The 16,809-nt window shown below is 36.8% G+C and overlaps 2 protein-coding genes across 2 annotated transcripts in view; one reads left to right on the top strand and one right to left on the bottom strand.

The window, feature by feature from the left end:
* Positions 1 to 16,809, bottom strand: part of CCDC146 (coiled-coil domain containing 146) — a 70,429-nt gene that overhangs the window by 48,415 nt on the left and 5,205 nt on the right. Inside the window, exon 4 of the mRNA XM_052680791.1 lies at positions 16,331 to 16,497. Coding sequence (XP_052536751.1) covers positions 16,331 to 16,497 — 167 coding nt within the window. The remainder of the gene's footprint in view (positions 1 to 16,330; positions 16,498 to 16,809) is intronic.
* Positions 2,558 to 8,958, top strand: FGL2 (fibrinogen like 2). The gene is made up of 2 exons (XM_052680912.1): positions 2,558 to 3,268; positions 5,988 to 8,958. Exons 1-2 carry the CDS (start codon positions 2,656 to 2,658, stop codon positions 6,692 to 6,694), a joined length of 1,320 nt encoding a protein of 439 aa, XP_052536872.1. The 5' UTR covers positions 2,558 to 2,655; the 3' UTR covers positions 6,695 to 8,958.

The following is a 16,809-nucleotide window of genomic DNA, read 5'->3' as shown; positions in this document are numbered from 1 at the left end:
ACCTCCAGAGATCATCGAGTCCAACCCCCCTGTCAAAGCAGGTTCCCTGCAGCAGGTAGCACAGGTAGGCATCCAGGCAGGTCTTGAACATCTCCAGAGAAGGAGACTTCACAACCACCCTGGGCAGCCTGTTCCAGTTCCATTCTGACCCTCACACCTTAGATATTTATAGACCTGGATCAGGTCCCCTCTCAGTCTTCTTTTCTCAAGGCTGAACAGACCCAGTTCACTCAGCCTTTCCTCATAGGAGAGATGCTCCAGGCCCTTCACCATCTTTGTGGCCCTCCGCTGGACTCTTTCCAAGAGATCCCTGTCTTTTTTGTACTGGGGAGCCCAGAACTGGACGCAGTACTCCAGATGAGGCCTCGCCAGGGCAGAGTAGAGGGGGAGGATCACCTCCCTCCACCTGCTGGCCACGCTCTTTTTAATGCACCCCAGGATGCCATTGGCCCTCTTGGCCACAAGGGCACACTGCTGGCTCATGGCCAACCTGTCGTCCACCAGGACGCCCAGGTCCCTCTCCGCAGAGCTCCCCTCCAGCAGCTCATCCCCCAACCTGTACTGGTGCATGCAATTATTCCTCCCCAGATGCAAGACTCTACACTTGCTTTTGTTAAACCTCATCCGGTTTCTTACTGCTCAGCTCTCCAGCCTGTCCAGGTCTTGCTGAATGGCAGCACAGCCTCCAGGCATGTCAGCCAATCCTCCCAACTTTGTATCATCAGCAAACTTGCTGAGGGTGGCCACTATCCCCTCATCAAGGTCATTGATGAAGATGTTGAACAAGACCGGACCCAGGGGTGTTCCCTGAGGAACACCGCTGCTTACAGGCCTCCAACCGGACTCTGCACCACCAACGACGAGCCTCTGTGCTCTGCCAGTCAGCCAGTTCTCAACCCAACTCACTGTACACTCATCTATCCCACACTTCCTCAGCTTTGTTATAAGCATGTAGGCAAACAAAAATTCTAAAATTTTATTCATTAATTAGAAACCTTAATTTCATCAGCTGCTACATATATTTCTGTTTCATTTCCGTTTGATGTATCTTTAACAAAATCAGCGTGATGGCACTGTTTTACATCCATATTGCTGCCTAGGGACCTCACTGCTGGGGAATTGGAGGAAGACAGTTTTAAAGCACACCTCCCAGCAGAATGCACAGATAATTGCATTATGTAGAGAATGGAAGGAATTGCTTTAGCAAGTGAGACAGTTAATTGTTCTTTTTGTTTGTTCTTTTGTGCTTTAAAAAGAAACAACAAAACAAGCCTCCTTCCTATATTGTCAATATTTGCTTGTGGGCTCTATAAAAACTAGTAACATTTCAGAGATCATGAACTTCCGGAGTATGTGTGTGACTGTCTGGTTAATAATTAATCTGCAGTATGAGTAATTGCAAATACAATCAAGGAAAATAAATCATTTGGGTTGGACTAATTCAACAAGAACTGGTGTAAATGTCCTTTATTCATGCATGTTCTTTGGCTCTTGACAGCACAAAGACATGTCCGTTCAGCCCTATTTCAGGCACAAGGAAAAAGACCTAAATCATTAAAACTGAGTAAGGACCATGTGAGACTTGTAAAGGCAGTTGTAGAACAGAAACAAGGAAGTAGATATACGCTGTCACCTGAAGCTAAAATATTCTGTTTGGTTTGATTAATCAGGCAAAGTACATGGATAACTCCTAAAGCTGATACAAGGCACAATAAAAGAGAGAAAAAAAAAAGCAGGAATACAGAAAAGAATCCTCCAGACCTACGAGGAGGCCCATACGAACTCCTTCCTCTGCAATCAGCCTGGCTTTAGAGTTTGGGGTATCATTCAGATCACCAGGTTTTGCTTTGGGTTTTCTGGATATCTAAGCCAAAACTTAGGATCCCGGGGAGGTGCTGTGGCTTAAAATTCTCTTGCTTTTGCATAGAAATGTTCAATAAGCAGTTCTCAGAATCAGATAACAATGAATTTTAACTCTGAGGCCCCATAAAAATAATGAATATTCCAGATATTCTAGGCAATGCTAGGCAGAACTGGAAAAAAGAGCTTCTTGTCCTCTTTTCATAGTGACTCTGTTTTGAAAAATACTTGGAACCAAAACTATACGTGTTTCAACATGCTGTGGAATTTAATTTTCTTGAATAACAAATTTTAAGAAGTTTAGGAAGAAGGGGGTTCAGTGTAAGTGAAATTATTGTTGTAATAAGACTCAAACTAGAAAAGAGGTTGATTCTCACCTTCTCCACCTGCTGTGGTAGAACTAGAGTCTGGTTTTCAAAAACAGTTTTAGAAACTTAAATATTAAGAAGCAGATGTTAAAAGAATATTATAACATAGCTGATAATCCCACAAAACAAAACAAACAAACAAACAAATCTGTGTACGAGAAGTTACACTGCACAAATGATCAGCACACATGCATTTCATCATTTTGCCTACATGCACAAGTTCTGAGTCAGAAGTAATCACTGAAACATGCTAGTTTTGCCAAGCACTACCTACTTTGCTCTGCTATTAATATCGCTTGTGATGCAAGAACTCCCACCCATTTCTGAGAACAGTGCAGGCAGTCTGATAACTCACAGGCTTCAAGCTGCCCTTATAAAGTTGTTCCACTTTTGCATACTTCCTCATACTGCGAGTTTCTCTGCAAAGATGAAGCAGCTTGTTTACTTAGTCTTGCTTAAGACAGCTCTCCTGGCTTTAACAAATGTGTTTGCAGTTATTTTAGAAGAAGAAAAGGATGCTAAGGAAGAAAAAACTACCAGTACTTGCCCTATAAAGCTCAAAACTAATGGGAATTGTGATGAAGGAGAGGACTGTCCGTATCAGATAAATCTGCCGCCAATGACCATCCAGCTACCCAAACAATTCAGACTGATTGAGAAGACTCTCAAGGAAGTACAGACCCTTAAAGAAGCAGTAAACAAGCTGAAGAAGTGTTGCCAAGACTGCAAGCTGCAGGCAGATGACAACCAAGAAAGAGACAGCAGTAATGAATTCCTTCCACCTAATGCAGAAACTCCAGCAGAAATCCAAGATAACAGAGTAAAGGAACTGCAAAGCAAAGTGAACAGAATGGCAACCAGTCTAAAAAATGCAAAGAACCAGATTCAGACACTGCAGGGCCGTTTAGAGAAGATGAGCCTTGTGAATATGAACAATGTAGAACATTATGTAGACAGCAAAGTTGCTAATTTGACGTTCGTTGTGAACAGTCTTGATAACAAGTGCTCTTCTCAATGTCCAGCAATGCAGCCAAGCCCTGGTACGTAACCTGTTTGTTCTTACTGCCTGTGACATAAGCTTTCTGTGCATTTTACAAATACTAGGTAAAGAAATTAAATATATGTTAGTCAAGTATCTGTGCTTCTAACTTTACAGCATAAGTATTTGCCCATTTACAGTTTGTTTATATTCCTGTGCAACTTTCCACCTGCCAGTAGAGGGTTACTGAGAGTTGCAGGTGTTCAGTTCCTGCTGTGGCTGTTCCTTATTACGGAACCTAAATCACAACATTTTAAAGGACATTTTTTCCCCCATTCTAATAAGCAATCATGAAAAATGAAGGCATTCGTTTACACCATTCATGAAGGACATCAAATATCAGTGAACTACCTGTATTTTCTCTTTGGCTGTCGGGGGCAAATTTCCTCCTTAAGTATGCCTGACAGTACTGCATGTTTTTTTCAATGTGAAACTGCAGCTATTCTGAAATAGTCTACAAGTCCATTATTAAATATTAAGTGGATCTAGTAAAATGTTTAGTTCTTAAGAGATGGATAATTAAGTTTTCTAACGTCACAGCAAATATCAGAAAGGCTTCACTAAGAAAGCTTATTAACTATACTTTTTAAAGTGGGTAATATATATACCCCCATTTGAATGCGTAACCTTTAGTAAGACTCCAATATTTAAGTAATATAAAATAGAAAACACGAAGTGTTAACACTGACAAATGCTTTTTCTTTCACTTCTTACCTGTTCTAATTAAAATAAAGAATAGTATTTCTTCCTGATGTTCACCATTCATAAAGTATGACTAAAATATTTTTTGCAAATTCATGTAGTTTTTCTATAACATATAAGAACTTTTGCAAACAAGAAATATCCACAATATTATAAGTGTATTCTAGCACCTAGATATCATACATGTGAAGACAGGGGTCTCTACAGGCAAAATAGAGAGAAATAACAGAATGCACTTCAGTTTTTAAACCCCTGTGGTTTAGCGTTCACACTTCAAAATGAAACTGTTCTTCTGTCTGCCCATAAAAAACTGAACAACTGAAAACTGGTACAGTGTGTGTACAGTTGAAATTCCCAAAAGAGCAAAAAGAGCAAATGAATAATAACAAAGGTAATGCTTTGACCGTATCAACAATAAGCTTCAAACAGATACAAATCAGTATAAATTAATTACTGCAATTCAGATATAAAGCATTCACAGAAAGAATGAGTGGTATCTAGTCTGTTGATAATAGGCAATGAATCACATTTAGGCACAGTAGCTCTTGATGGGCTAAATTCATTTTAGATGTTTCTCTTTCTTAGTGAGCTGTTGGGTACTATTCACAGCACAGCACACAGTCATGTAGATGTTCCTTTCATTCTACAGCAACTGATGTTATAGATAGAAAACTAGCTACAACTTTTACCCATATAAAATTTTTTCCTACCTCTTCTGAAAATTGCAACAAAGCTTTATTTAAATAGGAGTTGAATTGGATTATAAAGTGCATTTCAGCTGAAATGAATGCTCCCTGTCAGTATCTGCTCTGAAACTTAGTACAGTAAAGACCTTACACAAGTGAAATAAATGAGAATCAGTCTCTAAATGGTTTTGACTCAGAACTGACAGACGGAAAGATCTCTATCATTTCTTTAGGAACAAGGAATTATAGTACAATGCATTCTGAATACTATTGAACACAATGTCATTACTAAGTAGATCAAAAAAGGATTTTTACTCTGCAGGAAGCATCTGGGAGTGTTTTTCTTCTGAATAAAATGTACCATTGAGAAGGGGAAAAACTGCGTTAATGGCAGATGCCAAACCTTTTTCCTTACTTTAAGGCCAGTAGTGCCCCATACACAGGAAAGCACCTTTTCTAGCTTCATCTTTCTAGGAATTTGTAGTATTACTACAATAGATTAGATAATTCTATAATATTTCTCCTGCTTCCTTAAATATTGTAATATTAACACATGAAAGATTCCTAATGATGCAATGTTCTGAATCAAACTGTGGCTATTGAAAAACAGCTTGCTTAAAGTTATTCCCATATGAACAAAGATTTTCTCTGACACACTGCCAGATAAAGATTTGAATTATAGACACAGAGTGATGCTGTACAGTGAAATATTACAAAAAAAAAAAAAAAAAAAAAAAAAAAAAGGAGCAAGATTTAGAAATATGGACTGAAGAAACTAATATGAATTTATTAGAGATGATGAAAGGATGAGGAAAAGGGTAGAGAAAAGGAGAAAAATGGAACCCAACAGCCAGTTTTGAGTTAAAAACAAACAACATCATTTAAATGGTTTCTGGTAGTCATTTGATGCAGAGATCCTAGCTGATATCTATTACAGAATAAACTTGATGGAGAAAAAGTTTGTTCCTAGAACTGAAATTGCAGCAGCACTATTTCCTATCTAGAAGTCTTTCCAATCCAAAAGACTGAACATATGCTTATACCTCTTCCAAACAGATTTATTGGTCTCCACTCATTAGATGTACTAAAAGTAAATCCAAGTCAAAAATCATGGCAATGTAACAACTTTAGTTAATATTTGACTTTTCTTATTTAACCATAGCTGTGGAAATAATGAACTTGGTAAGAAAAAGAGCCTATATAAAGAACAGATAACAATACAGTCTGCACAGCATTTAATATGTTCTGTAGGCCGCATCAGTCTGGATAAAATTTTTGCTTGTTTTTAAATTGATGCTGTGTTTAAACTTACAATCTCTGTTTTTCCACCAGTTATACAAGTAATGCAGAGAGACTGTGCAGATCATTATGCAGCTGGCAAAAGGAGCAGTGGTATCTACCCTATTACCCCTGACCCCAGAAACAGCACCTTCCAAGTCTACTGTGACATGGAAACACAGGGAGGTGGCTGGACGGTGCTGCAGCGGCGTCAGGATGGTAGCACTAATTTCAACAGAACGTGGAATGACTACAAACATGGCTTTGGAAATCTCAGCAGGGAGTTTTGGCTGGGGAATGACAAAATTCACCTCCTGACAAAAAGCCAGGAAATGCAGCTGAGAATTGACCTTGAAGATTTCAATGGTATCAAGGAGTATGCCAAATACCAACATTTCTACGTGGCCAACGAGTACCTGAAGTATCGTCTCAGCGTTCATGGCTATAGCGGCACAGCAGGAGATGCTCTCCACTACAGCAGGCATTACAACCATGATCAGAAGTTCTTCACAACTCCTGACAAGGACAATGACAGGTATGCATCAGGGAACTGTGGTGCGTTCTACAGCTCTGGATGGTGGTTCGATGCATGCTTGTCAGCCAACCTCAATGGCAAGTACTACCACAAGAAATACAAAGGTGTTCGCAATGGAATTTTCTGGGGCACGTGGCATGGTATTTCTGATGATACTCCCAGTGGATACAAGCAGTCCTTAAAATCAGTAAAAATAATGATCAGACCCAAAAGTTTTGCACCATAATTTTAAACCTTTTCTTAACAAATTTGCATTGGATTGCACTCGAGATCATACTTATTCAGTATTATATTCAGAATTCAAATATTCAGTTATATTTGTCATAACATAGTTCTAAACAAAGTAACATATTTCCACATGCATTTCTAGAGATGGTGTTTCCCGTATAACATATGGAAGACAACAATTGTTGCTAAAACTTAGCATAGGTTAAGTTGTGGTATTATAACCTAAGTATTCTAAACATTGCTTTTGGTGCCTTTACTGTATGTGATACATCTTCTACAAATTGTGTCTGAATGAACACCTGCATTTTTACCTGGATATAACTCAGAGGTACTCTGATAACACCCTAATTTGTTAAACGCTTAGTATGAAACATTATAACTTGCATACTGCCCAACACTTTCTACTGTCTTTCCTTCACAACCTCAAAGACATACTATGGGAATGTCAAAATAAATTAGGAAAAGTACGATACATTATTATATTAAAAGGAGAAGGGAATAGAGGCCATGTGATTAGCACAAAGACACACAGAAAAAAGGTTGAGGAATACTTAGACTGTAAATATTTGTCCTAAAACATTATTCCCTTTGTCAAAAACTATTCGAACAAGCTGGTGAAAGAATTGGATAAAAGCAAGTGGAAATAACGCCTAGAGAATGTAATGAAAGACCCTTCATGCTTGTTTTCTTCTGTTTAACCTCAATATCCTTTCCATCTTATGTGGGAGAAATAAATCTCTTGTAGATGATCACAGATTTATATAGGGGAGTGGACAGATAGGAAGAAGACACATCGAGAAGAATCCATGTGTTTGTATTAATCCCTCTAAATACATACAATAAATACATTTTGCTTTCTTTTCTGAATCTTTTAGGCGAGCCAGACATTGCAAGATGACACTTGTAGGGACTCAAGCTCTTATTTAAGAACTTCTCACTATATGTATCATTAGGTCTTAAATTATACATAAATTTTATTTTGTAACACAAGATTACATTCTCCCCATTTTCTGAGTACTGCTTTTGCAATGAAAGAATCGTGAGTAATCCACTGGCCATTAGATGCAGAAAAGAGAATATGCAGAGGGCTTTTTTCTTCTAAAACATAACAAAAGAAACAGGGCACTTTTCTGATTGCACTTTGGGAAGTGCAATTTAAAGAAACTGTTATTATATCCCACATTGTAGATAGCAAGCACAAATTTGCCTTCACATACCTATTGTCTATGCTAGAAAAGCCATGTCTATAATTACGGTGACTAACATTCTGAGAGGACATGCCAAATATCTTAGCATGAGGTATTTTGCTATATAGCTAATAGCAATTCTCAGATGCAGATAAACTATATAAAGACTGTATTTCTTTACTGGTAAAAGTATGGTTTTTACTGGCATAGCATTTTTTGCTAGAAGAGCCATTTCTTGGTAACAGTAAACAACAAAACTGTGCTAAGAAACCTATGAGTGCACATCTGGCCTAAAACTTTACAAATCAGACTTTAATTGTTTTTAAGATAATATCCAGAACTATCATGGTTACAAGCTATGGACATGAGCAAAAGTGGCAATTGCTAAATAGCACAGTATTAATATATATATTTGAGAGAGTAAATACTTTGAAGGATATTTCAGTGTGAAGAGTAATTTGGTTTATTGTATTTCAATTTTAAAGACTAATGGAAGATTTTAATTGTAAGATGTATAACCGGTGCTTGAAAATGTTTTGAAGTCATAGAATATTTATTTTCTGATAAAATGGATTGTCTAAAAAAAACAACAAAAAAGCAATTTATGAAATATTGGTTAGAAGAGCAACTATCTAATTGTGTGTGATTGTATTTAATAATTTTGCACGAAATGCACAATTTTCTCCTGTTCATCACAAGCTAACTAGCTCTGTATGATTTACAGTACCTATAAGCTTCTACTTGAAAATGTCTTTTTCCTGCTAATTTGTTGGGAGGGAAACTGTTTCTTTTTTATCGTGCTGAAAGGAAAAATTGTAAAAAAGAAATTTCATCAGGATAAACAAATATGATTAATGTCACCTACAAAACCTTGATCAACTTCTTAAAAAACAAAAAAAAAAAAAAAAAAAGGGAAAAAAAATAACAACAGAAAAAGAAAGCCTGCCAGGAACTGTTGTACCTGAATCTCCAGCAATATGTATTAGTTTTACAAAGTGTAACTCCATCTATTTGTTGCAAGCTTTATTTTATAGTTTTCTTTGTTGTAAATAAAATTGTCACACTATTAAAGCTATACTGTTGTCATAAATTTTTACGGGGACTAAGAAAAAAGTTCTCATAAATGGTTTACTGATTTTTTGTAAAAATTGAAGCAGTCAGAAAACAAAGGTATAGGAAGATAACTACAGATGGTCTGCAAAGATATACGTGCCATGTGACAGAAGAGTTACAGAATTGCTGTCAGCAATAATTTTTAATGGATCCATTCAGCTGCCAGGTAATGCACAGGCTCTTCTTGAGGCTATACATATTTTGCAAGAGAAAAAATCAATTGCCTACTCAAGTGTTTTTACATGTATCTTTGTCATGAAACAGGAGACAGAAAATCATCTGCTTTTTAAATTATGCACATTTCAGAAAACATTCAAGTTTCAGGAAAGCGTGAGGATAGATACAATACTCAAAATTTAAGCGTACAATTTTAAATACAAATCAGAGCACTGGTCTCTGAGACTTTATAAATAAAAACATGTATTTTAATGTACAGAAAGCATCTATGTAACAAAGATCACCACAAGAAAACCTTGCGGCTTTGATCTTGCTAATACTTAAAATGTGAGTATTAGTAAAGAAGATTAGTAACAGCGGGTTTGCTAGCAAAATTCATATGAGTTCCACTCCCCCCCCAAAAAAAAAATCCCATAAATCTATCTGTTAATCGTGTAATTGTATAATTAATAAAGCAGGCTGTAATATCTTTGTTTTCTGTGCAACGTTTAAACAACAACAGCAACAACAACAACAAACAATAGAGAAGAACTGAAAAGAATCAATCTTCATAGAATCCTAGAATGGCTTGGGTTAGAAGGGACCTTAAAGATCCTCAAGTTCCAAGTCCCTGCCAAGGCAGAATTGCCAGCCTGTAGATCAAGCACTTGACCAGGCTGCCCAGGTCCCCAGACAGGCTGGCCTTAAACTCCTCCAGGGACACAACATCCACAGCCTTTCTGGGCAAACTGTTCCAGCACCTCACAGCTTCCTCAGTTAAAAACTTCCTCCCAAATCTACTCTAAATCTCCTGTCCTTTAACTTAATACCTTGTCCTAGCACTATCTAGCCATGTAAAAACCACATTTCCCTTGTGTTTATAAACTTCTTTTAAACACTAGAAGGCTGCAATGAGGTCTCCCTGCAATTGTCTCTTTTCCAGGCTGAACAACCCCAATTCCTTCAGTCTAACTTCATAGGAGAAATGCTTCAGCCCTTGTACAAGCCTCATGGCCCTCTTCTGAACCCTGTCCAAAAGCTTCTCCTACTCTTGAGCTGAGGGCTCCAGACCTGGACACAGTACTCCAGATGGGGCCTCACAAGAGCAGAGTAGAGATGGACAATCACCTCCCTGTCCCTGCTGACCATCCTTCTTCTGATGGAGCCCAGGATACCACTGGCCTTCTGAGCTGCAGGAGTACACTGATGGCTCCTGTTCAGTTTTTCATCAACCAGAACCCCTAGATACTTCTTAGGGCTACTCTCAAGGAGTTCTTCTCACAGCTTGTATACATATCTGGGATTATCTTGACTCAAGTGCAAAACATCATCTGAAGAGCTGAAGATCTGAAATGATTGTTTTTTAAATATTTTTTTCTGTCCTTTTAATGCAAATATATTCCCTTAGTTGTGTTTTTGGGGAAACACTGCAGTCAGCTGATATTTCTGTAAGATTTAAGAGCAACTTATAGTTTGACACTTCAGTGGAAAATAAATTTGCAGCTGTACAATTATTTATGAAGGAAATTCAGATGGTTCTCAAACACATACCTAGAACCCATGTTTGTGACCTAAAGCAAGATCAGTTTTAGAAGTGCCAAATTAACTTAATTTCCATGTCATGCAAGTCATAAAAAAAACCAACAAAAAACCAAAAAAACCCACCAGCAATAAAAGAAAAAAAAACAGCAAAGGTGTTAAAGTTTTCACAGAGATTGAAGACAAGAAATACAATCTGACCTACGGGAAAAATATATACATATACATATATATAGACATATATACATACATATATATATATATATATTTTTTTTAAATATATATATATATATAAATCTACTCTTACAAATACGTTTTGTCCTCTTTTTTTTTCCCAAGAGATAAAATAAAAGCAATATGGTATACATGGGCCTGAAAATGCTGACATATGTTTAAGAGAAAAATTCCATTCACAGTCCCTGATAAATGCAAACACTCCACCTACTAAGCAGCTAGGCTGAATTCACAGCATTCATGAAACTGCTATGGAGTTATAATATTTCTGTTAGAAGTGAATTTGGCCATCAGCCTCAGTGTTAACCAGAAACAGAAAATGTTTTAAGATGATGTGTCACATCCAACGCTCAAACAAGTCATGAGATTAGGATGTGAATCAGTTATTTTTGAAGTCCTTGTTTACTATTTCTGATCTCAGTATTACCTAATTATGTCCACACAATTAAGACAAACTGTCAGTCTGGTGGTACGCCTCTACCCAAACAGTATGCCAGCATTCAGAATTACACAACAGAAAATTGTATGTATGTTTTAAGTGCTGATTTCTAAGAATTACACAGAACTTATGACTTTTACAGAGAAATAGGATACACCCTGAGAAACAGAAATTCCCATCCCTCTGTTTGGACAGAGCATAAAAATCCCTGTGCATACCTCTGCAGTTTACCCAAAAGATAATTAATTCTTCTTAACACAGATCTTAAAGGCTCTGCTCACTTATGAGTATTTGGATACATAGATTTTTTTTAATTAGAAAACTAGAAATCAATTGTTAACATTGTAAGTAACCAGATCTATAAACGTGATGACTCTCCATGGCTGGACACATAACTGAAGTGAGCATTGCTCTGGCTTCCTCGCAACACAGCTGTGTTGACATCAATAGTCTAAGCCAACGCCAGATAGATTTTAGCACAAGGGTGCCCTAGTTTGGGATATCTGGTCTGATATGCATATTTAGAGTAAGAACAAGGGCAGAGAGAGATAGCTTTGGAACAAAAGACAATAATGAACTTGTCTTCTTAAGTCTCAAGAGTGTCAGAAATTTCAGTGGAAAGGTGAAAGAGCAAGAGGAGAATACAGTTACCGATTATTCTTTCCTTCAGGCTTACTGCCTTCAGGAGCTATTTCCTCTGTGTGGCACAAGATCTGCACTTGATAGCAAAAAATAACAACACATTGACAAGGGTGCTCACTTTCAAACATGCTGTTTGATAATCAACAGAAATACTACTTGCTTTGTGATAACCTCATTATATTCAACACCCTCCTGGGTTTATTTACACTCAGTTTCAACTGACAAAAATAATCTCTCTATAGAGAGAGCATACTATATTGAGTCTGTTCTTGCTTGTGTTGGTTAAAGGCATCTGTAAATTCAATCCACTCCTTTACAGCTTCTAATAGGTATTACCTATTACAATTAGAGCAATCAGTTTTCCCATCACAGTCACTAATCAGGGTTTAACGTTCATTATGCAGAACACTGCTTACCAGCTGAAAACTTACAGCCACATTACCGTCCCTAACTGACTTTCCAAGTGACCATATCAACAAAGTAAAAAATGTTTGCTTAATTAACAGTTAGATTCCTGTGGGTGGAGGTGGAGACAACATCTGTCCTCCCTGTCTGCGCCAACAGATTTATATAGCTCTTTTGCTGTGCCAGAAGCCCTTGAAGCACGTAACGTGGAATACGCCAGGATCGGCTTAAGTTATGAAGTGTTGTTTGCATTCAATGGTTGTGTTAAGATTTTTATATATGTATAGCATATACACATTTGAGGAAAACTCAAACAAATTAGCCACTGCTGTGGTTACAGAAATATACTTCTGAAGTCTATTTTAGTCTACCAAGCTAGCTTTTATAGGAAAAGTTCCATTTAAAGTTATACCAATGTATTTTATCTAAAAATAAAGTTGTTTACATCTGCCTTTTAACCTGAGTTAAGAATGAACTAAAGTTAGATGCTCTATTTTATAGAGTGGCATTGTCAGATGTTAGAATATTATAAAAAAAAAATGTAAAATATTAGATCTTAGTTTTCATATTTGAAAGCTGTAGCTGAAGTTCAAATAACAGATGAAAAAGAAGCATACTCAAGCAGTGAACGTATGCATCCTTCTGTGACTTCAAAGCTCTTCCAGCTAACAGACCCATATGAATTAACCTCACACCAGCAGCAGTGAAACTTGTTTGAGAATTCTCTGTCACTACATTATTCCATCTTTTGTAAGCACAGAGACTTTGCTCTATGTTTCCAGTAGAACCAGGAATCTGGTTAACAGATATTAATGGTTTTAATAATAGCTCTTCTTTTTGGCAGTCAGGGGTAACTGACTGTTCAGCTCCGTAACCTCAGAAAGAGTTCAAAGATACAAAATAGGGATGAAAAATATTTGCTAGTCACTAATAGAGTATTGTGGAAGGCTCTTTCTCCTTCCTGGTGGATAGTGGCAATAGGATGCTTGGACAATGGCAAAAAGTAACACCACATGATGATGACAATTTCCATTAAAAAAAAGCAGTGCAAATGGAAGATACGGTGCTGCCTGCAAATATGGTGCAAAATACATTTCATCATTCTACAATACAGAGTACACCAGTCTGCATCAGACCAACCAGAGAAATCTCCCAAAGGAGTTTGTTCTTCCGCAGGTTCAGATTCAGCACATAAATGGACTGTGTTCATCAGCAGAAAGGGATTACTATGGTAACTTCCAAATAAGGTACCGATTCACTGCCTCCGGTAAATAATAAAGTTATTTTTATTCAGAAGCATTTTACAGAATGAATAACTCTCTTGTAATGTCTTCTACAAAGATATGCACGATAAATATTGTAGAATACTTCTTCTACAATTGTTTAAAAAAATCAATGTGTGCCTTTGAGAGAGCTAACAAGTATCTTTCTAAGCCAAGAGCGCACCAGCAAATGGAAGAGAAAGCACAACGTCGAAAAGCTTAGAGACATTACTCTTGAACATAACCCAACAAGAACTGCTGACAAGTGAAGAAGGCCCCAAGCTGGGGGAAGTTACCCTCTCGCCATTTCTTCATCCTTTATCTTTTTTTTTTTTTTTTTTTTCCCCCAGAAAAACAGGATTTCCATAGAATCATGGAATCACCAAGGTTGGAAAAGACCTCTGAGATCATCCAGTCCAACCATCCACCTATCACCAGTATTTCCCACTAACCCATGGCCCTCAGTACAACATCTAAACTTTTCTTGAATACCTGCAGGGACAGCAACTCCACCACCTCCCTGGGCATCTGTGTCACTGTCTGTCCACTCTTTAGAAGTAGGATTTCCTAATGTCCAATCTGAATCTCCCCTGGCACAACTTGAAGCCATTCTCTCTCATTCTTTTGCTAGTTACATGGGAGAAGAGGCTGACCCCCACCGCAGCACAACTTCCTTTCAGGTAGTCTATACGTATTTATAAATAAACAGCATTAACTAGACAGAATAAAAAGATACTAGTCCCTCAAACTAATTTCTTCTTCTTGAAAGAACCTGAAGAATACTGAGTTTTGGACAGTCATTTCAATAAGAAAGATGAAACAACATATTTTGTAAGCAGATCATCAATTTTATCAAACCTTTGTAATTTTATAAAGATATATAGTAGCTGGAAAATTGTTCCGAGAATGTAGCTGTCAATTATTCATTATCAAATTGAAAAGATATATAGAGTAGAGCTCTTTTTTATATGCAGGATTTAATCTTAATTGGGTTAAAAAAACAAACGAACAAAAAAAAGGCCTAAGTATCTGAAAAGGATTTGGAGATTATAATAGGTTACAAACTGAATACCAGCAGCATCATTATGACAACAGACACACAGACATTTATTAATTTATGTTCTTATTAAAGGATCAAGTGGAAGAAAGGAAAATAATTAGTGGGAAATAATGCTGCTACAGCACAGGGAAGAGCCAAAATTATGAGGAGAGAAATTATGAGAGTAGGAGGAGGCAATTTGTTTGTAATTTATTTCCATTGCCTCTGCTCTCTTCATTTTGAGCATTTATACCAGTTTTGTGTCATGCTTGGTGGATTTTTCACTGCAAATGGCAATTTCAGTATCTCCTGTGTTGTTATAGCAGTGAAAGTAAGGTAACAATGATGACACAAGGATAAAGAGAGTTGCAGGTAGAGGTGAAATATATAATTGTAACATCTGTCGGAAAAGAAAGCAATTTGAAAGCAAAGAAAGAAAGACTAGCTTCAGACTAGCATTTTGATGAAGCTAGTTACTAGTAGAATATTTATTTTATAAATTTGTTAATATATCTTAAAATTGAGATAATGGACATGACAAAATTCAATATATTTGCATTGCTTTTAAGAATACGGTTGCATATACCTAGTCCATAATGCACAAAATTCAAAATTGACTAGCAAAGTGTATAGAATCTTTATGTAGCATTTATCCAAGTGGTGTATTTGTTACATACTGTAGGTACCAGAATGTGTAGTTTTCCCTTACACTTATTCACATCATACAGATTTATTTATTTCTAAAAGTATATACTAGAAGAGAAAAGGATTATGAGTTTAGATACATGAGACAGGAGAATCAATTAGAAGTGTTAGAGCAAAAATTGTTATTTCAAGGACATAACAGCAAAGGCTAAAAGAAGTGGAAAATTCATTTTTTGAATGCGTGACAGTCCTGTAACCAACAGCAGTGGAAGTACTGAGTTATATTTGATGTCATCTTGGTGATAAATAAAAACGCTTGATGAAAAGAAGCAAGGCAAGATGGACTGAGGGGCTTTTGTTCAAACCTCTAGCCAGCTTTTAATAATTTTCCCAACTCTACATGACTGAACACTGTTACTATGTGTTATTAAAAATGAAGGAGGAAGTTCTGCAAGCTTGATTTTTTGAAATTTCTGCTATTTTCACAAGAAATACATGACTGGTTTGGTTGGAAGGTTTAGTGCCAGAAGGACTATATTTGTTCTCAAATAAATCTTAATATCAAAAGGTGTTCCTTCTGATAAGTATTTACTGCTACAAAGGTATAAACGACTAGCTAGTAATTCAGAGAAAATATGATACAAAATAGTTTGTGTGGAAAAATTTTGAAATATTCCAAGATTTAATCTAGTATCAATGGAACAACCTCTGTGGTGATCTATTAAAGCAACACTCCCTGAAAGGAGCAGCATGGGTATTCGTTAGGCACACGATCTCCAGCAAGAAATATATGCTTGGTCCTTCTTCATGAAACATTCTTATGCCTTAGAACAAAAATTAGAAAAGATAGGAAAGCTACAGATAGCCTATGGTAATGTGCTTCAACTATGAACAAAAAATAGATACATTTTCACTTATTTGATTTTGACATAATATGCACTGCTGTAGCTAAGAAAACTAGAGTACATGATACCTCATCTAAACACTGAAACGCAGGACTTGATGTTACATCAGTGGATCCTTCATCTCGGGTGTATACTGTTGGAGCTAAAGCACAGATAGGTTGCTCCTTTTCGACTTCCAATTCTTTTTCATCGGAACTGGAACTTTCATCACCAGCTTGACTCATTCTCTGGAAATCTAGGAATAAAAATACCAAAATTTGGTTAATTAGGTCCTGAGATACAAGTGACCATGAAAGATAAATATGTAGTGTAGAGAACACAATGTCTACATGTGAGACTCACACATTAAAACCAGAATGATAGCAATTTGGGATTCTCTGTAAGTTCATGAAAGAGAGGAGACAGCACTACCCCTCTAGCATTGTTTGAGTATTTTAAAAATCCTCAAACAGTTGGCTAAGCTCTCCTTATATAAGCATTTGACGATGTGTAAAACAATACTTCTTAAAGGACAGTCATTGAACAATAGCTCTAAGTTGGAAAATGC

Source organism: Tympanuchus pallidicinctus, unplaced genomic scaffold, assembly GCF_026119805.1.
Source record: "Tympanuchus pallidicinctus isolate F22 unplaced genomic scaffold, pur_lepc_1.0 scaffold19, whole genome shotgun sequence".
Classification (NCBI taxonomy): domain Eukaryota; kingdom Metazoa; phylum Chordata; class Aves; order Galliformes; family Phasianidae; genus Tympanuchus; species Tympanuchus pallidicinctus.
Note: the sequence above shows the minus strand (reverse complement) of the source record. Positions and strands in the feature narration are given on the sequence as shown.

Bases quoted from the DNA above. Each gene is read 5' to 3' on its own strand.
- FGL2 (XM_052680912.1), top strand. From the start codon at position 2,656: ATGAAGCAGCTTGTTTACTTAGTCTTGCTTAAGACAGCTCTCCTGGCT. The intron at 3,269-5,987 runs GTACGTAACCTG...TTTTTCCACCAG, and splicing joins AGCAATGCAGCCAAGCCCTG to TTATACAAGTAATGCAGAGA.